The sequence below is a fragment of the Zingiber officinale genome, chromosome 1A (genome assembly GCF_018446385.1).
Source record: "Zingiber officinale cultivar Zhangliang chromosome 1A, Zo_v1.1, whole genome shotgun sequence".
NCBI classification, from domain to species: domain Eukaryota; kingdom Viridiplantae; phylum Streptophyta; class Magnoliopsida; order Zingiberales; family Zingiberaceae; genus Zingiber; species Zingiber officinale.
In genome coordinates, this window is record NC_055987.1 from 152927509 (window position 1) to 152952107 (window position 24599).

The window sequence follows — 24599 nt, forward strand, 5'->3', positions numbered from 1 at the left end:
TGAATTTGTTAAGAAGTTGAATGGTGAATTGGATTTTAGTTGTGAGTGCCAATTTTGGTGTGCAGATTTTTAATTATTGAGAGGTCTAAATGAAACTTTTGATCCCTTGTGAAAGACATCTGGTGTTCTCTTTTCTTCAAGATTGAAGCCATCTTGGAGTCTTCACAGCTACTATTGGTGGAGTTGCTGAATTTAAGTCAGTTGCTGGAATGTTGCAAACTGATAGAATTTTGGCACACTGCAGCTGTAATCTAGTAAACTGGAATTTCAGGATTTAATGATGATACATTCAAACTCAAGGAGATAATTGTTGGAAGAAGAAGTTAATGTGTTGGATTCTACAAAGATGTTTCTGGAAGTTGGATTGCTTAACAAGGCAGGATCTGGACATTTGAAGTTCTGCAACAATTCTGTAGTTGTTTAATTCTGACAGTGCTACTAGAATTCTGCAGGAACAGAAATGAAGGAGAGTGCAGAATTTTACAGAACAAGGATTGTAGCATTTCTGTTAACTGAATTTACAGCAGTTGTGTCTTGGTTGAGATGACATTTGATTTCTGAAATTCTGATTTCTGAAACTGACGTACAGCAGTTGCATGCATTTGGAAATCTGTAATTTGACTCTAATGTATCAAGTTTGTACCAAATTCTTATTAGCAGTCCTAAAATCAACAAGATCTCAAGTGAAACTCTATTAATTTTAGTAACAATTGGTTTCTCAATTCACTCTATGCCTTTTCAAACTGAATTTTGCAGAAACTAGAAGAATCAAGTTATGGAAATAGAAGATTTGGAAATGAAGAAACAATGAACTCTTGAAGCTACTGAAATCTTATCAAAATGGAACAAAATTCGAAATTCATTTGTTAAGCACCATTCCACTCGTGGAGCATTTCAAGATGGTGCTTTGAAGAAATTACAACCGTGCAAGTTTTAGCCTTTAGTTCTTTGAGATTTGTCCCTGTCGGCTGTACAGAAATCAGCATTATAAAGTTTCAGGAATTGACAGGATGAGGAGTATATGACAAGAATTACAGAATCTGATTTCTGAATTCTATTTCTATTGCTGGATTCTATATGCAAAGGGGTTGCTGTGTGCCAAATCTTGTACTCCTGTGAAGCTGATTTCTTTGTCCAAGTTTTTGAAACTTTATCATTTTTATTGGAGATCTACTAGGAGCTGTATTGTTCAGAAATGGAGAATTTTCTGTTGCATTATGAGGATCTTGTAATGCTAAACACCACTGAAGCATAGGAAGAAAAGGGACAGAATCTGCAGAATAAAGATTGTAAACAGTGGTTAAAGTTGTTAAGAAGTGGAAGTGTTTCAACTAATTGTGATATGATTTTATTGTCCGAGACGGACAATGTTTTAAGTGTGGGGGAGGGATTCCTTATCTATTAGTTGATTTGAGATTATTTGAAGTTCAAATGCTGGAATTGAAGTGGAAAAAGAGCAAAAACAGTGAAAAAAAAAATTGGCATATCAAGAGAGTATCAAGTGGAAGATAGAGTATCAAGATTCTTTGTTTGCCATCAAATTGAAGGAGAGGTTAGCTTGATACTTTGAATTGGTAATGACAAATGATATACAACTCTTTTCACATCAAAATGGTCAACTCATCAAGTATATTCCTCCAATACTCTTATCTTCTCAATTTTCTTCATTATTGCCTTTTCTTTTGCCTATTTCATCCACTTTAATTGTTCTTGCTTCCATTTAAATTCTTCATGATAATATCCTTTTGATTCATGTATGCTATGTTTTATAGTGGTGGAGAATTAGAAAATAAGCAAGCTTATGGTAGTGAAATGTTGTGAGTTGCATTGAGTGAGCTCCACTTATACATATTTTTGAGTGGGAGAGCTAGAATAGGTAAATCCTTGTGAGATGCAACTTGCTTTATTTTTCAATTGGATTGAAACTACCATACCTACTGATTATTGTTTGGATTGTATTCATGATTGTTTGTGATCTTTAAGATGATCTTAGTTAAATTCTTTTTACTATCTTTTAGATATTGCTAGGGAATTTTCTATGGAGATGATTTTGAGTTTTCTTTACTTTCACGGGACGTTCAAGACTAAGTGTGAGGGATTTGATAACCATGATTTTACTGCATTATTTTGATTCATATATGCATGGTTTGATGTTGATTTCATAGGTTAAAATCATGGTTACATCACATTTTGTGCATTGTGTGTATTTTTGGACTTAATTACAAATTACTTTATTTTTATATTATTTGATGCTAATATTTGATTCTTATTTTGTAGGCATCAAAGGATCTTGAATTTGGATCTATTTGGACCGAAATTGGGCTCGAATCGGAGTTCAAACAAGAAGATCAAGCTTTGGAGCATTATGGGTCATTCATCAAGAATAGGACAGATCTGGACCATCCATTGAAGATCTGGCCGATCCAACCTAATGGGGAGCAGATCTAAGCCATTGATGAAGATCCAGAAGTTTTGATCCAGATCTGAGTTCATCCAGCCATTGATCCAGCCGGATTAATCTGGGCCGTTCATTTAAGATCGGCAGATCTGGGCCATCCAGTGATGATCTGATCGATCCGACCTAAGGGAGGATAGATCCAGACCCTAGATCAACATCAGTACCTTCAGATAAGATTTTGGGCAAACTTTCACCGTTGATTTAGCTCCAAATTAATCCCAGCCGTCGGTTTAGATCTGGGACAGATTCAAAACACAGAAGCTACAGTGTTTTCCAGTGTCGATTCTCCACAGCGCTGTTCTTCGCGTCCCGCGGCGTTCTCCGAGATTCCGACCCCATCTCCACTTCTAGATCAGTTTTCCGGCCAATTTCATCGGCGACGATGTCCTCAAATGCTTGCGACCAGCTTCCGGCGATCTGACCTCGCTCAAGGGTGGTCCTGCGACGAGAATTGTATCCGCGAACTCTGCTTCTACTGCTGGCCATTTGGAGGTGTTCCTCCGATTGGTGGTTCCGTTTTCCATCCGAGAGCTTTGACGGTGTTCCTCCACTGCCACTCAACCATTCCGACAACATTTCATCCACCATCGACTCTACATCAGAACGGAGTTCGCAGATTTGCAGATTTCTGGAGTTGGCAGCTTCGATCTTCATTAGTTCCGTTTGGAGTGGTCTCCGATGGTGCTGGTGAAGGCTGAGCTGGGTTCAGTTGCTGAGGTTGTCTTCCCCGATTACAGTTGGAGTGTTCTCTGCTGTTTCCTTGTGTGACGGCAAGGAGAAGTTGCCGTGAGAAGTGATTTGGAGTTGAGATGGTTTAGGGTTTACTTTTGCATTCTTTTACTGTTTACAGATTTAGATTTCAGTTAATGTTGTTTGGATTCATTAGTATAGTTCTTCTTAGCTTAATTGTTTTAATTCAAGGGTTTGAGTAATTTAGTTTTAATTTCTTTTGAAGTTGTTGTTAATTTAGCTTTAGCTTAAATTTCAGTACTGTTGAGTAGCTTAGTTTTAGTAGTTAAGATTTAAATTTTGCTTAAGATTAGATTTATCTTATGTCTTGTTATTTTATTGCTTAGTTTAAGTGTGTTAATGATTTAATCACGACGTAGGGTGACAATACGTTATGATTGGATTATTGGCACCGAGTTTGGTTTCATTTATGCATTAGAATAATTTCTTATCCGTTGTGCTTTACTTTTGTAGATTTAGATTTAGGCTTAAACCCCCCCCCCCCCCCCCAACTCCATTTTTATATCGAAAACCCCAAAAATAGGAATAAAATACAATCCTAGATTACATATCATCGTTGGTTCCTCGAGAGCGATCCTGGGCTCGTTACTACAACGTCATTGCAAAATTAAGGGGTTCAGTGAAATATTAAATTGTTAATTTGATAAGCCTATTTGTGACATTTAATATAGATTTTAGGCCTTATCAGGGAGCCACATATCAGCGCTTGATGAATAAAGTATTCAGAGAGCAGATCGGGCGAAATCTGGAAGTGTACGTGGACGGCATTCTCATCAAGTCCGTCCGAGCGGCCGATCTCTTCAAAGACATGGAGGAAACCTTCCGAACGCTACTCAAATATGGAGTCAAGCTAAATCCCCAGAAGTGCCTGTTCGGAGCAAAAGAAGGGCGCTTCTTCGGTTACATAGTGACCGAGCGGGGCATCGAAGCCAATCCCAGCAAGGTGAAAGCTCTACAAGACATGCCACCCCGAAGAAATTTGAGGGAAGTGCAACGCTTGACCGGTCGGATAACTGCTCTGTCCAGATTCAACTCAAAAACCACCGATCGGAGCCTACCTTTTTACAAAATCTTGCGCAAAGCCACCAAGTTTCACTGGGACGAACAATGCGATCGGGCGTTCGAAGATTTGAAGGCATATCTGAACTCTCTCCCGGTATTAGCCAAGCCGGCTGCAGGTGAGCCACTATGTATCTACTTATCTTCTACTGAACAAGCCGTCGGCTCAGCATTAGTAAGGCCGAGCGGAGAAGATCCTGTGTATTTTCTGAGCCATATTTTAAAAGATGCTGAATCTCGCTACACCAGGCTCGAGAAACTTGCTTTCGCTTTGGTCCTCGCCGCTCGGCGCCTTCGCCCATATTTCCTAGCGCATACCATCATTGTCAAAACTAATAGTCCGCTCGGACGAATATTGCTGAATCCAGAAGCATCCGGACGGCTCATCAAATGGACAACGGAATTAAGTGAGTTCGACATTCAATACCAGCTCCGGTCGGCGATAAAAGCGCAGTCCTTGGCGGATTTCGTCATCGAGGTACAAAGGCCCGAGCCCGAAGCCATGTGGAAGGTATTTGTAGACGGATCGTCCACTCGGCTTGGGAGCGGTATTGGTGTATTATTGTTGTCTCCCCAAGAAGAGAAGATGCACTTATTCGTCCGGCTGGATTATAGAGCTACGAATAATGAGGCAGAATACGACGCTCTTATAGCTGGTTTACAGGCCGCCTGGCATGTAGGGGCTGGACGGGTAACGCTATATTCAGACTCTCAATTGGCCGCTCAGCAGCTCACAGGTACTTTTGAAATCAACAACGCTCGGTTCAAGCTTTACGCTCAAGCCTTCGAGAAATTCAGGGCCGACTTTAGAGAAGTTATTATCCAGAAGATACCCCGAGCGGAGAACCAAGCGGCTGACGAGTTAGCCAAACTTGCAAGCTCAATAACGCCGATCGCCATCCAGCAGCCAATTGAACAAGTATCTTTGGTGGCGCACGTCGATCGGATGGAGGGCCTCATATTTCCGAGCGACTGGCGGACACCCATCATGGAGTTTCTCCGCTCGGGTGCTACATCGTCCGATCGGGATGAGGCCCAGCTACTGAGGAGGAGAGCCGGTCGGTTCACGCTCGTTGGAGATCAGCTATACAAGAAGGCTTTCTCCCGCCCGCTTCTGAAATGCGTGAGTTCAGAAGATGCGGCATACATCCTGCAAGAAGTGCATCAAGGATCGTGCGGGGGTCATCCGGGCGGGCGATCACTAGCTAAAAAGATACTGCTGGCAGGATACTTTTGGCCAACTTTACAAGCAGACGCCGCTCGGACAGTCGCTACGTGCCTTTCTTGTCAAAGGTATCATAATTTCTCTCACCGACCGGCGGAGGAAATGAAGGCCGCTACTGTGTCGTGTCCGTTCGACCAATGGGGAATGGATATTGTGGGTCCGTTTCTTATGGCGACCGGACAGCAGAAATTTTTATTGGTGGCGGTTGATTATTTTTCCAAGTGGGTGGAGGCCGAGCCGCTAGCCAAGATCACCGAGCAGATGATCAAGAAATTTATTTGGCAGAACATCATCTGTCGGTTCGGCATCCCTCGTCGACTTATCTCCGATAATGGGTGACAATTCACAGGAAAGTTGCTCGAAGATTGGTGCAAAAGCTATGACATCGAGCAACATTTCACGTCCGTGGCATATCCCCAAAGCAATGGTCAAACCGAAGTAGCCAATCGGGAAATTCTTCGTATTTTGCGCGCTCGGCTCGACCATATGGGAGGAAGCTGGGTGGATGAGGTGCCCGGCGTCTTATGGGCCATCCGAACGACCACGAAGGAAGGAACTGGAGTCACGCCCTTCCATCTGGTGTATGGCGGCGAAGCAGTTATTCCTGTCGAAGTTGGCGTCGAGTCCGCTCGGATCCAGAATTATGATGACAACAACGCTGAGCGGAGGAACATGGAGCTGGATTTGATCAAAGAAGAGAGAGCCAAGGCATCCGTCCGGCTGATGGCGTACCGTCAAAGGATGAAGCAGAATTACAACCGGCGCGTAATCCCAAGATCATTCCAGGTCGGCGATCTTGTCTGGAAGAAAGTGAAGCCGGTCGGCGACGTCGGCAAGCTAGAAGCTCCGTGGGCGGGTCCTTTCAAAATCATCGAAAAGCTCCGCTCGGGCGCTTACTATCTGGAGGATGAAGACGGACGACAGCTGGATCGGCCATGGAGTGCAAATCATCTCCAGCCTTATAGAGCTGGGTGAAAGGTGCACTGATGTAACTCATTTTCGTGTATATTCTAGTCGCCCATGCCATTGTAATACAGGAAGCCAAAATAATTGAAGGATGGCAAATAGCTTCGCCGAACGGCTGTATCAAGTTAGCCTTGAAGACCGTCGAGCTCCGACGTTAAATATCGAGAGACGAGCCGGCGTCTATAAACCCTCCGAGCGGAAGACCGTCGAGCTCCGACGTTAAAAATCGAGAGACGAGCCGGCGTCTATAAATCCTCCGAGCGGAAGACCGTCGAGCTCCGACGTTAAAAATCGAGAGACGAGCCGACGTCTATAAATAATCCGAGCGGAAGACCGTCGAGCTCCAACGTTAAAAATCGAGAGACGAGCCGACGTCTATAAATAATCCGAGCGGAAGACCGTCGAGCTCCGACGTTAAAAATCGAGAGACGAGCCGGCGTCTATAAATCCTCCGAGCGGAAGACCGTCGAGCTCCGACGTTAAAAATCAAGAGACGAGCCGGCGTCTATAAATCCTCCGAGCGGAAGACCGTCGAGCTCCGACGTTAAAAATCGAGAGACGAGCCGGCGTCTATAAATAATCCGAGCGGAAGACCGTCGAGCTCCGACGTTAAATATCGAGAGACGAGTCGGCGTCTATAAATCCTCCAAGCGGAAGACCGTCGAGCTCCGACGTTAAAAATCGAGAGACGAGCCGGCGTCTATAAACCATCCGAGCGGAAGACCGTCGAGCTCCGACGTTAAATATCGAGAGACGAGCCGGCGTCTATAAACCCTCCGAGCGGAAGACCGTCAAGCTCCGACGTTAAATATCGAGAGACGAGCCGGCGTCTATAAATCATCCGAGCGAAAGGCCGTCGAGCTCCGACGTTAAATATTGAGAGACGAGTCGGCGTCTATAAATCATCCGAGCGGAAGATGCCCATAAAAGGGATGCAGTTGCCCCAGAAACTCGCCTTCAATATTGTTAGCGCGTCTCTAGGGTCCGCTCAGCCCAGCACCCAAGGGTACTTAACGGGATCTAGCGAGCGATTTCTGCAATCGGAGCGGAATATTAAGCAGTCAAAATGTTACATATTTAGTCGAGCGGAAGGCGAGTAGGCAACATACATTCACTAGCAAAGAGACAGTACGTGAAAGAAAAGCATTGCATTAAGATTAGAACTTAAGGCCGAGCGGCCTAAGTACAAAAAAGGGTCATTCTTTGGCCTAGCGGCCCAACTACATACGTCTACTCAATGAAATCATAGAGGTCCCTGGGAATGTTATTCAGAAGTGCCACTTGATCGCCGACCGGAATAGTAGTAGACTCCGGAAGAAGACCCTTAGACTTCAGATAAGTGGTGGTGGCGGTCATAGCCAAGTCGAAGGCTGTGTACATCCGCTCGCATATTTTCTCCGAGAATTCGGGCGAGCGGATGTAGCTCTGTCTTAAGACAGCGATTCGACTCGGCTCGGCATCTTGATATTCTTTGAAAGTCGCCTGGGAGCTAGTAAGGGCCTCATTCAGACTCTGAAGCTTGTCCGCGTCGGCCGAGCGGCCCGCCTTCTCCCTGTCGAGCTGCTCTGTCAACTCCTTTATCTTCAGCTCCAGGCCTCGAGCCTCCACGTTCTTTTTCTCCAGATCGGAGATAGCTGTATTTTTCCGAGTGGTGGCCAAGGTTATTTTTGTGTCGAGCGACTTGACTTGTCGCTCGGACTTGGCCAAGGCATGGGCTTGATCGGCCGTCTTTTTTTGCTCGGCCGCCAACAAAGCTTGTGCTTTCTTCAGCTCCTTTTGCAGCTCAGAATATGAAGGGCCGTGAGAGCCGGACGGACCGACTGCCGCCTTTAGTTGTCTCAGTTCTTCATCCACCATGTCAGGCGGTTGGAGATTGCAATCTCCTCCACCCATCTATGGCAAAAGAAAATTAGAATTGTTAGTGGCCGATCGGAAAGAATGAATACAAAACTTCGGAAAAAGCGAACTTACCCCCGTGGCCTCTTGCATGTGGCTATTGGCCAAGTTTCGGAGGGGGATCAACGCGATGCGCGCCCGAGTATCGGCCCACATCTCAGCTAGGGGCCCTTTCAAGGTGATGGTGTGCTCGGGCGCGGTCGGTCGGTCGGCCTCTGGCAGCAGCTCTTCAGTCGGGAGATGAAGGGTTACCCGAATCGTGCGGCCATGACCAGGAGTCGTCCGACCGGCGGTCGGAAGGGGATCAGAAGCCGGCGCAGAAAACTGGGAATGAATGGTTGAGCGTTGGACTGAATGACGAGCGGGCGGAAGGGTGCTCATCGGAATAACCTCAATTGGAGCAGCCGGCTCGTCCCATTCAGAAGGTGTCCGGTCGGACGAAATAGCTTCGATCTCTGGCGCCTTGCCCCGTGCAGTCGCAGTGATCCGCTCGGATGGTTGGACCGCGGAGGTAGCCGACCGAAGGGGAGTCTCCACTCGGCGCCTCTTTTGTAGAGGCTGATCTTCCTCCCGAGCGGAACCTTCCTCGGGAGCAGTTGGTTCTCCGGGGGGGGGGGTGGCTCCGCTGGCCACGTTTAGTTGAGAAGCTGGAGCAGCCGACTCAGCCTGAGTCCCGCTCTCTCCTTCATAGGATCCGACCGGCTGGATACCTAGCGCTTCCATTTCTTTGGCCGCGGCGGCTTCCAGAGCTGCCGCCTTTCTCTTCAAAACGCCGGCCATCACCGAATCCATGACGATGCCCGCTGCAAAGGAAAGAAAAGAAATCAGTTAGCAATCAAAGCAAATGCCAAAGTAAAATTCTTACCGAAGCCGGTCGGAAGAGGAGTCCGTATGGGACTCAGGCCGAAGATGTACATCACTCTTTCGTGAAGAAGCTTATTGATGTCAAGGCGCAGACCGGCTAGCATATTTGCAGCATGGAGGTAGTCCGGTCGGGTCTTGAATTTCTTCAGCTCGGGAGTAGGGGGTAGGCTGACCTGCCACTGGGTCGGGAAGTTGGCCCGATCGGGCATACGGATGTAGAAAAAATAATCCTTCCAATGTTTATTGGAAGAGGGTAGTTTGTTGAAGAAGACTAAGCCGGGCCAAGCTTGGAACATGAAAGTGCCCGACTCAGCTTGCTTAGGATAATAGAAATAAAAAAAGACCTCCGGTCGGAGGGGGATGTTATGAATCTTGAACAAAACAACAACACCACAGAGGAGACGAAAGGTGTTGGGTACCATACTGCCGAGCGGCACATCGAAAAAATTACAAACATCTATGATGAACGGATGTACAGGGAAACGCAGACCGGCGGTAAACTGGTCGCGGAAGACACAGAAAGCTCCGCGCGGCGGCTTATGCGACCGAGCGGAAGGACCGGCTAAACGAATTTCGAAATCTTCTGGGATTTCAAAATTGTCTGTCAGAACATCGAAGTCCCGCTGTTCGAATCGGGACTGCATGGTAGTGTACCATGGACCGAGGGACTGGTCTTCAGGATGAGAAGAACTAGCCATGATCCGAGCGGGAGAAATCAAAAAGGCAGAAAGAAGAAAGACGGTATCAAGTAAAAAGAACGCCCTGGAAGCGAAAACTGGGGAAAGAAAGGCGAAGAAAGTACCGGAGACGAGAAAGAAAAGGAGAGAATCTTACGGGAAAAAAAGAGGATCGAGAGAAGAACACCGAGGATCAACGAAAGCAGGAGAACACGATCGCCGGAGCTCTAGAACGAGACGAATAACTGGGGGCACGCGTAAGGAGGAGTGAGGCAACGACGGAGCAAACGAAGATTTTATAGGGTGGAGGCCGGGCGGCCTCCACCGTTGGATCCAGGTCACGGGAATCAAAGCGCACATCGCGCCGTCCATTTCGAACCGCCTCGATCCCATCAAAGCACCATACCGCCGCCGCCGTACGATGCCGACAGTTCGCCACGTGGCGTTTGGTCATTCGATGCATTTAATGAGTGCATGCTCAGCCTTAATGTCGAAGATTGGCACGGGTTATGAAGAGATCCGAGGAAGGTTGCTGTTGACTAACCTTAAAGGCCATTCCTGTGAAAAGCCGAGCGGATTAGGTGTGCCTAAAGGCGCCGCCCGGCTAAGCTAACAGTCCAGTCAGTCGGACTAATCGCCTCCTTCGACTAGACTTGAAGGGGAGGCAAGTGATCCGGTTGTAAGAACAGGGGCCCCCCGTCCGATGGAGTCAACGCCACGTGGAAGTCAAAATGGCAGGTGGCCGGCCGAAGAGGGGTGGGTTCGACCGGCCGGGCGACCGGTCGGTGTCTAGTGGATGGTTAAAGGCGCCCTGTCGAAAGTCAGGGTTCCGACGCTCAGCGGACAAGATCGCAGGGCCGATCGGACTGCACGCTCGGCCAAAGCCATCAGGTAGCACTGCTAACAGTCTCCACAAAGCACGTGAGTAAGAATCTCCCCAAGTAAACCACCGCATACGTCCGGCCGGATGTCGCGGAAGCCGGCCGGTCGGACTCTCTCCAGGGAGTAAGGGCAAAAGGACAAGGGACATCTTTTTCTGACAGCGGGTATGTTCCACATGTAGGCCATACTGCAAATCTTATGACAGGGGGTTCCGCTGTCCCATCGAGGAAATGCTTGGACTGTAGCAGTATGGGTCAGGTAAGCTCACTGACAAGTCCTTACTGGGGTATGGGCTGCTGACACGTGTACACCTCGGTAGGTGTACACTCGCTTCTCCACCGTTCTATATAAAGAGCCTTATACTTCGCCGGAGGTACGCGTTGGACACCTTTGGAGCTACTTTTTTCATTATTTGCTTGCCTGACTTGAGCGTCGGAGGGTCGTCGCCGGGAACCCTTCCCGGCCCTACTTCTGTGCAGGTTCGCCAGAGGTTCATGCAACCAGTCGAAAATCTATGTCAGCCACCGGAGAGCGCCACGTGCCCAGCATCCGTTGATTCAGTATTCGGATAGGATCAATAATAATAATAATAATAATAATAATAATAATAATAATAATAATAAAATTGAGAAAATCCATTGCATTGTGATTTTCTTCAATAAATTATTAAATCGGCTCGAACACAGTGAGACAAACGTATCCGCGTGTTTTTGACCGATTGTAAGGTCAACTCTCCGTTCGACGACAACACATCAAACCGCGCCATGGCCCATCACCGCGGCTGGCCTGAAGCTGTTTCCGCCACTACGTGTGCGGGTGTTCCCCTTTTTCCAACCCTTCTCCTCCCGATGCCATCGCCTCACTTCCTTCCTCTGGCTACTCTTCCTCCCTCACCGCACCCCTACTTCCCATGTCGGAGCCGGAGCAGACACCGCCCACAACCAACGCCCTGCCCGGCCCCGTGCCCCAGCTCGGCACCTTCGTCGTCCAAGTCGCCAAGGACCAGGTCTACCGCGTCCCCCCGCCGGAGAATGCCTACCTCATCGAGCGCTACTGCAAACGCACCAAAAACCGCCGCCGCAGCCCCGGCCTCCTCTGCCTCATCTGGATCCTCGCCGCCGCCTTCCTCCTCCTCGCTGCTACCGCCGCCGCCTTGCACTTCGCCTTGCGCCCCGCCTTCGCTGTCCAAAGCCTCTCCGTCCAAAACACCACTGAAACAGAGTACGATCTGACCTTGAGCGTCTGGAACCCTAGCCGCGCGATGGGGTACTCCTACGCAGCCGGCGGGAGCGCGGCCCTCGTTGCCGTCAGCAGCGGAGCCGAGATCGCAGCCGGGGAGACGCCGGGGTTCGACCAGGGGTCCCGGAGCACGACGGCGATGCCGCTGGCTCTCCGCGGGTCGGGCGCCTCGCCGCCGAAGGGAGCCGCGGCGCTGGAGTTGACGGCGAAGTTGAGGACTCGGCCGAAGGTGGGAATGTTGAAGCTTTGGAGCATGAGGATGGAGGTGACTTGCGGTGTTCTGACGAGTGCCCTAGCCGGAGATGGTCGCATCTTGTCGCAGCATTGCGGCACCAAGCTCTGGCTGTGATTGACGCGGTAAACTTGCACGTTCAAATTCAAAAGCATCAACATTTCTTCATTATTTCAAATCCTGTTCTTTAGATTGCGTTCCCTTTTTGCTCAACTTCTTCTTCTAGTGAACTGTTCGAGTTTGAATCATGCTTGATGCGTGTGCTAAGATTGCGAGATAGTAGGAAATCTGCTGTCAAAACAAATATTCCCTACAGTGAATCATGTAAAAGTTTTTGCCTTTTTTTCTTCTAATCATTGAGTTCATGCTGACATCTAATTGTTTTCTAGCTACATACTCCTCATCTAAACAAATTTTTAATAACTGTTAAATGTTATCTTATTTGATTTATGATTAATTAAATCTCTAAAGTATATATAACACTAACTAAAAGAATTGTGCACTTTAAGGGCAGGCATTAACTTTCATAATTAGATTAGTCAACTCAATTTGAGTTTGAGTTGCAAAAGTATAATTTTTTATTAAACAGATCGACTTGAAATAATTAAACACATGTGCAGATCATTCAAGTAAAACTTGTACCAAACTCGATGGTAATAAAAGAATCATACACTAGAAAGTTGAAACAGAAGCTAACTGAAGAGAAGCGGACACCACAAGTAATCCAAGGGACTGTTTGAAGAACTTTAGCAGACAATAAGAATCATTATCATTCAAAAACATTTTCAATTAAAAGTAAATTCAGATAAAACACAACAAAATAAAACTAAGCTTGAGGATTGTCTTCCTTTTAAAAATAATTGAGGAAAGCTAAAAATGGAAGGGAAAAAAAGGAGTATATATATAGAAATAGTACATAGCTTCTCGATATTGAATGATGGATGATTCCTTAACAAGGAAACCTCAGTGGCATTGAGGCCTTCAAACTCTTTGTTTGCTACTCGTAAGTTTACTCGTGTAATCATGCCATTGCTATGATAGGAAGCATTTTCATTATCATGCTTCATAGTTCTTTCTCCGATAGAAGTGGTTGTATTATACTGTTAAGCAATTATCACATTTTTGCTCTAGCAAAGAACACACCAGCTAAGAGACCTGCAGAGGTAGGCATAAGCTCCTCCATTAAATGTGTGCACAAACAGAATGCCTAAGCTCAAAATGAAAACTTACCAAAAAGAATGCTGAACAGATTCTCTAAGCTGGTTGGAACTTTGAAAAGAAGGATTCCAGCAAGTGAAAGTGGAATTTTATTGAGTGATCCTACAAGACTGCAAAATCCACATATCAGCAAACAATTACCCTAATCAAGCGATATACAAAACAGTATCACCCATGATCAAAGATTGTTAATTCCACCATGGGTCAACATGTGCTTCACTAGGCAGGAGGATTATATAATATAAGAGATATAGAGAAGTCTATCTAATCAACAACGTAAAAATCAATGATTTGGTTAAGCATTCTGGCTTTTATATTGAATAATGTGTAAACATGAGTCTTAGGGAAGAATACATCATCCTCAAGCTGTGATGTTCCGACTATTTTGGATTTGCTGCATGGATTTTCTCCCGCTATTGAACTATATGCAAAAGATGTATAACCAGTGACAATATGGGTACCCAACATCCAAAGTGAAAGTATGCATGGGGGGTCATGACAAATGGAATGCTGTTGATATTACAAAAATAGGAACAAAAATAAAATTCAAATGAAAAACTAAGTCCTATTTGAGTAAACAAGTTGTGTGACTGGGATGGATTGGAAATGAAGCCTAATAAATTTAATTTGACAAATGATAGACGGTCTGCCCTACCTGTATGTAGTTGCACCTGTCTGATGAAGAAACCACATTGAAGTGAAGCTGATAGCAAGACCTAGAAAACCACTTAAAGTTGTCACCAGCCAAAACATAGGCATCTTCAAAAGTGGCCTGCCAAATCACTAGTTCATAAGCCCAATAAAGAGAGTGTTTCAGGGAATTATAATAAATTTAATTGATAAGAGCAGCAGCTTACATCCTTACACTTCAAATATTTACTAGTCAATGACTCGATATATTTCACTAGTTGTTAGCTAAGACTAGAAATCTTTTAGTCCAAGTATCTAACACAAAATTCAAAGGTATCAATTTAAATTTTAATACTATATATTCATAGACAATTATTGCGCATATGCAATAATTATCAACTAAACCTCGAGACAATCTTTGCTGTTCAAAAATGTGAGACATCCTACAAAACCGGAGTAATTTTGCCAAGCAACACGATTATTTGGTCTAGGAAATACAACATTGCAAAACAATAGACGTGGATCTCAGTGCCAAAGGTTGTGCTAACTGCTCAGTCCAATGTTATTATTCCAAGAAGTTTGACTCCCTGATACTTCTAAAAAAGTGGGTAATATGATAAAAAGAAGCGGTAAATCTGACTAGCTAGAATTTGACTGCCCAAAATCTGAATTTATCTAGCTAAAAAATTAATTAAGCTAATTAAAAAATTAATCAAATATTATTAATAAAATGAATTAGATATTATTTTTGAAATTAAATATGAAAATAGATGATATAATTGACTCAAAATATGATATTACTTGAACACCTTTAATAATAACCCTAAAAATTAAAAAAAAAAAAAATCATTCTAGCCCGCTAGATTCTAGCCATTTAGCATTGTCCAAAAAAAAAGAATGATAAATAACAAGAAAGGACAGAAAATTGAGGAAATAACGAATATAACTCCATTGATAGTCAAAAAATGACCTATCATTGGCTAGTATGTTACGCTGCATCGAGTTATTCTAGACATCAGATGTCACAGTAATTTCATGTCCTTGATTATGTCAAAATTTTAAACATGGAAAACGGTTAAGAAATGACAGAGAGCTAGCGGATAGGACAAAGTAATATAGAGGAATGGCAAGCATAACTTGTATTTAGATATTTGTTTTTCATTTCTTTTTCCAAATAGTAATATTAGAAGTGTCATAAAAACAATTATGTATTAGAAACCCATTGTGGATTCTACTATCTCCTAAGAAAGCTTCAGTTAATATTAAGGCTTCAGCAGAAACTAAGCATATAGTTAATTATCTGAGAACTGATCAAACTGCCATGATAAAGTTTTATGGTTTTTTTTTAATGTCAATTGGAAGCAAATGCCATAAAGACAAGATAATTCCAGTTCGAGAATCAAAAACTGAAGCAGCTCATACTAAAAATTACTACTGGATATTAAACAATATGTAGTAAGAGAACAACATAAACTACTCACGTTTTATAAAGATAGTCGACTTCATTGGAAGCAAATATTAGTAGAAGTCCCAAAGGCAGAGAAAGCATGTTATTGAGTATAACCATTGAAAACTCATTTAAGTTTCCAGATTTGGTTACTTGCTTTGCGGTATCCATAACTCGCCGTAGGGTCAACTGTGTTGTAGGAAAACCTTTGTCAGTTCATTGAATAAAAAACTAGAAAATTATGTCAGATTTACTAAAATCTGGTAATCAAGTGTTGTACATTAAAACATAGCATAAAAAATGCAAGGTCATAGTAGCACACTTTGAGTTCTGCAGTTATAGGGTCAATATAGTCGATGAATGAGCTGCAATGCTTGATTCCAGTGGAAATTTCAGCAATATGGAAAGAAAACATAAGTATGGCTAGTAAGTTGCAATGTTCAGCTGTTACCTTACAAAGTCCAACATGTCAATTTAAGTATAATACACAGAAATACCACAAATCAAACAAGCTATCTCAACTGATATAAAATGACTTTCCCCTTAGGAAGCATGTATGGAGTCACTAACCTTGATTAACTAATTGCATATAAATCTCTCTTTGGACACACCCAAAAATCTTCCTGGTGGTTTCTTGCTCATCTTAAAAACAATTTTGGTAAAGTCGCTATTATATCATTACTCAATTGGTTACTATCAAAGAATCAGTGTCCAATATGCCTTATTCATCTAAAAATTCCACATTTATTTAACAATGAACAAAAACTCAAAGAGGAGAAAAAAGTCCAAGAACTTGTGCCACTACTGTTCTCTCACAGTTATAAGTTTAACGTTCAAACAAAATAAGAAGTGAATGGCGTGGCTCAGTGTGAGTACTGATTGGTAGAAGCATATGATGATCTTAAAATTTGCTGAGAAAATAAGAAACATAAAAAATGACCGAATAGAATGCCGTCAGAAAACAATTTAAAATCTGCCATCCATAGCCAATAGCATGAAATGATAGATCTGTTATCCCTCCTGAAATTGCCGAAATAATCTGCAGAAAGAGTCAGTGGGAAATATTAGGGAGATAATATGTTACACCACAATGTAGGATTGTTAAAGAGTAATGTGACTACTTCATGAATGGAACATAATCTACTTTAAAATGAATATCAATGAACAAGCTAAACGAAAATGTCAAGCAGCACTAAACACATTTATTGATAACCTAACGCCAAGAAAAAATTTCTTATCTACTTTAGTCATATATGCACATAGTCATCATTTCACGCCAGTGATATATACTTAATTATTTTCTACACTTGATAAGGAGTACCATTAGAATCAGAGCTGTCCACACTTTCCCATCATGATGCTTCATGAAAAGGTACATTTCACCAATAGCAGTTATGACATTGGTGGCATTCTTAAGAACTGTTACCATGGCAACATTGATGTATTTTAAGCTGCAACAGATAAAAAAATTCCATTAGCATATTATCAGATAGAAATATTAAGAATAGTCATGCAAGATAATGTTGTGGTGTGGGTCACTAAGTGCAAGTAGGCTATAAACAATAACAAGGTCTACTGGGAAATAATGCAAGATTGATCAAACACAAACAAATAAGAAAGATACATGGTACTGCCAATATTCAGAAAAAAAAAAATAAACACTCATAATCGGAGGAAGTATAAGTCCAGAGATGCTCGCTCGGTTCTGTTGGCACACAAAATCCATAGTGTCATAGAACTAGTACCAAAGTCCACAGATACCGTGAGGACCTCAAATGAAAGCCTATAAGAGTTTATATAGAGGCAACTTTATTTGGGTCCAAAATAAAGAGGAAAGAAAAACATGGAGGAAAGGAAGAAGGGAGAGGAACAGTCCTGTTTTACTTGGAAGAGAAAGAGGACCAAAGTTTTTCCTGTCCTGACTCTATAGTCTTTCCAGCCAAATAGGATGAAGAGGAGAGGAATAGCAGGCCAGCACATTCACCAAATGATTGAGGATATAGGCTAGTAGTTGCTGACTAATCTGGTCAGCAAATATCAACCAATGTTGTCAACTATCACCGGTCAGTACTATTATTCAGTTATTCCTCCCTTTTGTTTCTTTTCCTCAAGCAAAAAGAAGGATGGTTTATCTTTCTCAGTTCCTTCTCCATTCTCTTTTTTCCTTCCCTTCTCTCCATGTCAATATCATATCATGGTTTCTTGTCCTAGTAGCAAGAATATTCAAATCTGTGATATGAAACTTGTCTGATACTTATGTGTGAGTTGGAAGAAATACATCATTCTTATTCAATAAGAAATGAGACAAACTGCACCTTATATAAGACTTAACACAGTACATAATTACTAATGCGGGACTTCTCTAACACTTTTCCTCAAGTTGGAGTTCCACAAACTACAAAACATGATTGACTAGGACATTAGATGAAGATATCAAGACACAAGTGGGACAAGTGGGCCTCCTTCTAACTATGATAGTGAGATGTTGAAGTCAACAACTTGGTTTGTGCTTAAAAGAGCACATCAGACATTATCTTTTTTCCTAACTTGAAATTGAAGGTGTTGCATCATCCATCGATCAAAAGCAAATTGGAGCCAAAAAAACTTTAATGGAGACGTAAAAGAGGAGAAAATATTGAGAGAATACAATAAAAGTTGACCCTTACTTCAAGGGTCAAAAGGAGTTGTTGAAGAAGAGAGTTGAGTAAGTAACAGCATCTACTCGAGAAAAAATAAAGATATTATTGAAAGAGAACAAGAACTCAATATATCCTTCTAATAAAAGTGTTGCGGACAAAAAATTTGGATCAAGGTTTCAACATCTCCTGTAAGATAGGAGGAATGGCATGAGAGAAAAGTAAATTCTTAATCATTTTACTCCAGGAGAGGTAGAATACAAGAAAATGAGGAATGTTATGATTATGTGGAATCAAATGACTAATCTTACTAAAAATATTTTAAATATTGCATATCAACTTTATGTTTTTGATTGCATGCACAACAACAACAACAACCAAGCCTTTTCCCACTAGGTGGGGTCGGATGATTTTTTTTTTTTTTTTGATTGCATAAGCAGGGTAATTTTTTAACCAATAGAAAGTTTAGATAATGTGTTTTTTTTCTTTCTTTTTTTGTTAATTATTAGTGAGCATATATGCATTCATTTTCTTGGTTAAGTTACTATACTTAAAGTCGTGCTATTCCAAATACAATAAAGATCAAATAATTTTTGTAGTAATACCTGCATATACATCAAATGTACCCAGACACAATACCTCTAGTATTAATGTAAAAGATAAGGACTTAGAGTTGGTTCATGATGAAAACTTACAGGCCCATTGGTTACACTTCCATTAGCTTTCATACATGACCTTATGGTAATGATATAATTGTCAGAGGTGTATAATGTGTATAAATAATTGATCCTCTTTTTCTTCCAGTTAAATGGGTTGGAATAAACTAGAAGGAACTACAAATACAATATGCAGCTAAACAGAGAATGAAAATGAAAGTAAAGAAGATTACTCTATTTCATCTCCTGCTAAGCCTAGCAATTTTTGTTTCATTCTTATTTAAATACTACCTCTCAGTTTTTATGCATGAAAAGCAGCCAAAAGACCAAGATCAGAGAAATTTGAATCAAGAAGATTGTCATACCTAAGCATGCTTGTGGCAAGCATCCCAACAAATATTATATTCACCGGTAACCAAACTTTGATTAATTTCCAAGTGAGTGGTTCCGTTGATACTACACCAAATGAACTCAAAGTGGAGACTAGTATAACTGAAACGAAGTTCTGCAAACCAAGAAGTTGCATTCAAATGTAAGCCATTTTAGTAGTTTGATGTGGTAATGAATTCAACATGATGATGTGTAGAATAGAAGCAAAGAAATGAAGACAGTATTGAACCACACCTGGTAAAGCATTAGCGAAATCCCAGCACTAAAATCATAGCCAGACAACACAAACTTGTTCACAAGTATCATGCTACATGATGACAAGCAGTAAGCAAGACCAGATAGAAAAGCTTGGTTATTCAACTTTAGAGGCCTATTGTAGCGAAACGGTTTATCCCTTCCATTGTCATCTTTACCATTTTCCAAGTCCATATCGTCTTCAAAGGATTTTACTCCAGATAGTGGCCTGTAGATGAACATAAATGATCAGAATTCCGCTACATGAAATCTACCATTTTTAGATATATGCATAAGATCACAAAAGAAGATGAATCATGTAGCAAATATAAAATAAAATGAGAAAAAAAGACAATAAATTCTATCCCTTAATTATCCCATAAAACAAAAGAAATATGAGCACGCAAGAAACATTCACCAATTTATCAAAGATCAAAGAAATCAATTTTCACTATGCTTCATTTATAGCACGATGACTTAAAGTTTTGCGCCTGTAGTGAATTTTTGATCGGTTTATGAACTTTTTTGCAAAAAACAAAAAAATTGTGTAATCAGTATAAGTGAAATTTCTTGGGCAAACATTAAAAGAATGCCCTTACTTATAAAAATCATCAAAAGGCACCCTTTTTTTTCTATTAAACGATAACTCATTTTTGGTTTTTTTTTTTTTATCAAAAGGGAGCCTCAAATCTAATTTTTCCCAAGATCAACCATATAAAATCAGTTCAATAGGAACGGTTTATTGGCTAGTTTGGTTGATTAAAAAAGAAACTCAACCCAATGTCCCGATCTCATCAGTAGATTAACTCTTAATTTTATAAAATAAAAATAATCACATGCATAAAAATATATGTAATTTTAAATTTATAAGAAAATAATTTTATAATTTTTATAAAGTATTTAACAATATAAAAAGCTAAATAGGTCGAGAAAATTTTAAATTCATAGAATTTTTTTATATTTTAACACAATAGAAAAATAACAGCAATCACAAAATAAAAAAAAAAAAATTTACTATTAATCCGATTAGTAAATAAAATTGTAAGCTTACAAAAGAAAAAATATTCATACCCACAAAAGTAGAAGTTAGAATTTACAAATAATTTTTTATTTTATTTTATAAAGCATTTAGCAAAAAAATAAAAAGAAAAAATAAATGACTTCTATTGAGTAGAGGTAATTTGTTGAAAAATTAAATTTGAAGTGCCCTTTTAATAAACAATTAAAAAGGGGCGCCTTGGATGATCTGACTTGGGGAGTCTTTCACCATTTTGATTTTTGCCAGAATTTCTTTATAATTGTGCAATATCAGAGCAACAAAGTGAATCATGGATTCCTTACACTAACAGATGTTGTATATAAATAATGATCAGAAATGTTTACCGCTAAAATTGCTCAGTTCAACGAGAAATTTAGCAATTAGTATGGAAGAATGAAAAAAGCAGAAATAAAATGGAGGAAATAAACTGAAACAGCAAACGTTAAGAAAATCACATAAGGTGCTGAAAGTTTAATGTAAAATGTAAAAGGAAGAATTGTTTTTAAGTTGCAAAATGATCTTCCGTAGGCTTAAATTAAATATCTGAAGAATAAGCACAGAAAATAAGCAAGCATCATGGAAGAAAGGGGAAAATTGCTAATTTTTACGTTTGAAAGAGATGATAAGTATCAGTCTTGCCTGCTAACATCTCTTCTTCCGCTCACTACAGCACTTGTTGCCTGACCTAGTAGACTTCCATTCTGATCATGGCCAGCCATACCATTTCTTTCACCACTTAGAAATTCAGTGTCAAGTCTTCCATAATGTCCATCGGGAGAGCTCGGAGAAGCATGCCTGGTAATTGAAAGGGAGTCAGATGAGTATCTTTTGGTATTTCGCCAAAAGAGTAAAACAAGTGCCTGTTAAATAAGTAAGATGCAATGCCACCCAATGCCGTATTCGCAATATGTGTGCTAGCAGAATTAGTGGGAAAACAGAAGAAAGCGATTTGGGCATTTTATAATCTAGTTCCTCCTTCACCACAATCTACACAGAGGGGAATCCCTCATTTGGTCCGTGGGCAACTACAAAACCCAGTTAAAAAACCCCAGAACAACCAAAGTTCATTCACAAATATCAATTCCAAAGTACGCCACAACCGGTATAAATTATCCAACAAAAAAGAAGGAAACTGAATAAAGTGATTCCGACTTCCAGGGTCTGGATCAACAATTCAACCTTACAGAAAGAATTCGGGGCAATGCTTACCTGAAGTCCATCAGCCGACACGAAAGAACGACTATCCCGAGTACAAACCACGGGAATCCCCTCCAGTTTCAACGAAGCGAGAGAGGACGGCACCGGCACGGGGAGGAGCAACAAAAACAAATCGCCTTCTTAAAAGGAAGAAAACGACGACGCAGGAGAAGTACAAAGCAATCGAATTCAAAACACCGCCACCACTCCCCGTCACCAAGACCAAACATTTAAGAAATGCAAACTTCCATACTCGGACACCAAAACCCAGAAACATACCGAAAGACGACGCGCTTGGTGGGTCGTGGGTCGCGGGTCCTGGAGGAAGCGTCGAGGCCCACCCAGGAGGACAAAAAAAATTCCCGAGGAACGGCCAGTCGAGCGATCCGAAAGAATAACACGTGTCCCGAATGAAAGGAATTTAAAATTATTTATTTAATTCCTAGACCTGCTTCAGTATCATTTTTTAAATAATATAAATAGTCGATAAGTTATTTATCGCCGACTTTGTGTACTTATAAGAGAAGAAACACGATGCCCACGGGAACTCAGGTAGCAGATTTATTATAATAGGATGAGAAATTAATTTTCGAAAAAAAAATTTAACAGTTCGCTACAGACTGATTCTAGAGATGGCATCTAATACGTAGAATATGGGTGACTTAAAAGAAAGGAAAATGAAAATTGAAGTTAAATAATTAAATATAAAATGTTTGATGATTTTCTTTTTCAATTTTCAAATGGCATCTAATACGTAGAATATGGGTGCCTTAAAAGGAGAATCAACTTGACGATTTTAATATTTTTAGATTTTTTTTTTCTCTTATTGCCTTTTTGGTGAAGTTTAGTCAACTCCTCGGAGAATGGCCGCATGTTTAAAAAAATGAACTGTCAACTTACAAAAACTTCTCTTGTTATAGTATTTTTATTTTTTTTTTTAACTCAATCGGCCAGTCAAATTTAAGCATAATAAATATCATTTTATTAATAAATTTATTTCCATTTTTTTACTTTTTATTTTTATTGTTATTATTTTAAAAAATTGATCAGGTCCAGCCCCACTGTCTTGTTTCAAAATATTGTATTGCATTTGAGTCGGGCTGTGCCTGACTAACAAGGACATTTGATGGGCCCGAAAGGCCCAAGGCGTGTGGGCTCAGCATAGGCACGCCTCAATGATGTAATCATAAAAACTTTATATACCTTCAGTCCATTGAAAAAGAAATCTTATTTTTGTTATATGGGCAAAAGTCAAAAGTATGTTGTAGCAAGAACGGCTGTATAGCTGCTATAATATATTCGATCAGTTTATCATTTAAATAAAAAATAATAATAATAAAAAGTACCCTCGGTGATTTAGAAAAAAAAATGTCATTTTTATTTTTGTCCTTTTTATATTATAGAATATATATTTTTTCAATCATTTGGTTTAATTACTTTTCTAATAGAAGTTTAGTTTGATTTGTATGATAAAAAGATAAGAAAAACCGAAAGCGGAAACAACCTTCCCACGAAGATTCACTAATCAGCATCGCTAGTAACGAAGTCTATCTTCAAATCCAATAGCCTAAAATTGTTGACTAGTTTCTTCACCAAAATCTCGTGTTGTCGAAATAATTAAAATAGTGATGAAACCTACTAGTCACCGCCATCGTAGTCAATCAACACACAGTCGTCTTCCATGTGTTTCATAAGGGGAGGATTTTAAACTGTAAAGTCATTCTCAGGCCTGACTGATACATGGAGAAAGTACATCAGAACATCACAACCTTCATCTTCACCTTGAATTACTAAAAGGGTGCTATTTATAAGTCTCCGGATTCTCTTTGGCCATGAATGTACAGAGGGCTATCAACCCTTTCCATTAGCGAAAGATGCAAATGAAATGAACATTACTAATAAAAGAAGTAGATGATTTTATTGAGGAATTATTTATTAGTTAGATAATGTATTTTTTTAAAACTTTCATAATGTCAACTCAATTTGAAGGCTCAGTTTGGTAGAGATTATAGGATTAGAATTAGGTTGATTAGAATAAGATTAGGGGTAGGATTCATAATCACTCCCCATGTCTAGGGATTATGAATCTCATTCCTAATCAATTCTAATCCTACCTCTAATCAATCCTACCAAACGGCATATTAATAACTTTTTGAAAACATAATCCTAATCCTATCACCCCTACCAAACGGAGCCTAATAGTACTAACATAAACATATATAAATTCTTATTATTGGTATATGCAACACAAAAATATTTTACAGATACATTTATTAAATATGCTATGAATAGACGCTTCAAATACAAAATAAAGAACATCAAAAAGAATAGAGTTAAAATAATATGTGTTGAAGAAAATTATACATGGACAATTATTACAAGAGGAGATATTGAATTCATAGTTACAAAATATTTAGTGTCATCAGTGCGGTTTTAGTATGTCAATAGCTTTGTCACCCAGACACCCACGATTCGATCTCTAGCTATAGTAAATTTGTAGAATTTTTTCGTTCAAATGGGGCGCACAACAAAAAGATACTCGACTTCTTAGCCATCCACTGCGAGCGCTTCCCAATTTACCTTGGTGGCCGGTAAAAAAATTCCATGAGACCGGGTTGGTCACCCCTTGATATAATCAATGAAGCTAACTAGGTTTTTTTTAGTATGACAACAACTGATCATCCTGCATGCACATCTTCATTTATAACTTCTTAAATTAAAAGTCATTTTGTGACATCAGAAGATTATAGACCCATAAACATTTAGAATGAGATGAAATCAAAATTTAGAGCGAATATATCATATTGAAAGGCATACTATGCACGTGTGAAAGCTATAAATAAAGTGGTAGGTGATTTCGATAAGGATTATGATGATATCCTTAAATTATTTCGTAAGCTAAAA

At 40.7% G+C, this 24599-nt stretch overlaps 2 protein-coding genes across 3 annotated transcripts; one reads left to right on the forward strand and one right to left on the reverse strand.

Moving 5' to 3' along the window:
* Window positions 1–11541: 11541 nt before the first annotated feature.
* Window positions 11542–12640, forward strand: LOC122038023 (NDR1/HIN1-like protein 13). The gene has a single exon (XM_042597563.1). It carries the CDS (start codon window positions 11688–11690, stop codon window positions 12363–12365), a length of 678 nt encoding a protein of 225 aa, XP_042453497.1. The 5' UTR covers window positions 11542–11687; the 3' UTR covers window positions 12366–12640.
* Window positions 12641–13014: 374 nt separating this feature from the next.
* Window positions 13015–21944, reverse strand: LOC122038021 (GDP-mannose transporter GONST1-like). Of its 2 annotated transcripts, none has more exons than XM_042597561.1 (10): window positions 21708–21944; window positions 21138–21293; window positions 19460–19688; window positions 19201–19340; window positions 16865–16994; window positions 16484–16582; window positions 15578–15732; window positions 14122–14238; window positions 13479–13576; window positions 13015–13403 (listed from the first exon to the last, which is right to left on the reverse strand). In XM_042597561.1, the coding sequence occupies exons 1-10, from the start codon at window positions 21716–21718 to the stop codon at window positions 13363–13365; spliced, it is 1176 nt and encodes a 391-aa protein (XP_042453495.1). In that variant the 5' UTR covers window positions 21719–21944; the 3' UTR covers window positions 13015–13362. The 2 variants fall into 2 exon arrangements, with proteins under 2 accessions (XP_042453495.1, XP_042453496.1); XM_042597562.1 differs by lacking the exon at window positions 21708–21944 and having other exon boundaries at window positions 19460–19532; window positions 19639–19688; window positions 21138–21152.
* Between the last annotated feature and the right edge of the window lie 2655 nt (window positions 21945–24599).

Excerpts from the sequence above, each read along its gene's own strand:
- LOC122038023 (XM_042597563.1), top strand. The coding sequence starts at position 11,688 with ATGTCGGAGCCGGAGCAGACACCGCCCACAACCAACGCCCTGCCCGGC.
- LOC122038021 (XM_042597561.1), bottom strand. Across the intron at positions 19,689-21,137 it reads GGAAGAAGAGATGTTAGCAG|GCCACTATCTGGAGTAAAAT; the intron begins GCAAGACTGATA and ends GTTCATCTACAG. Across the intron at positions 13,404-13,478 it reads TCTGTTCAGCATTCTTTTTG|GTCTCTTAGCTGGTGTGTTC; the intron begins GTAAGTTTTCAT and ends CTACCTCTGCAG.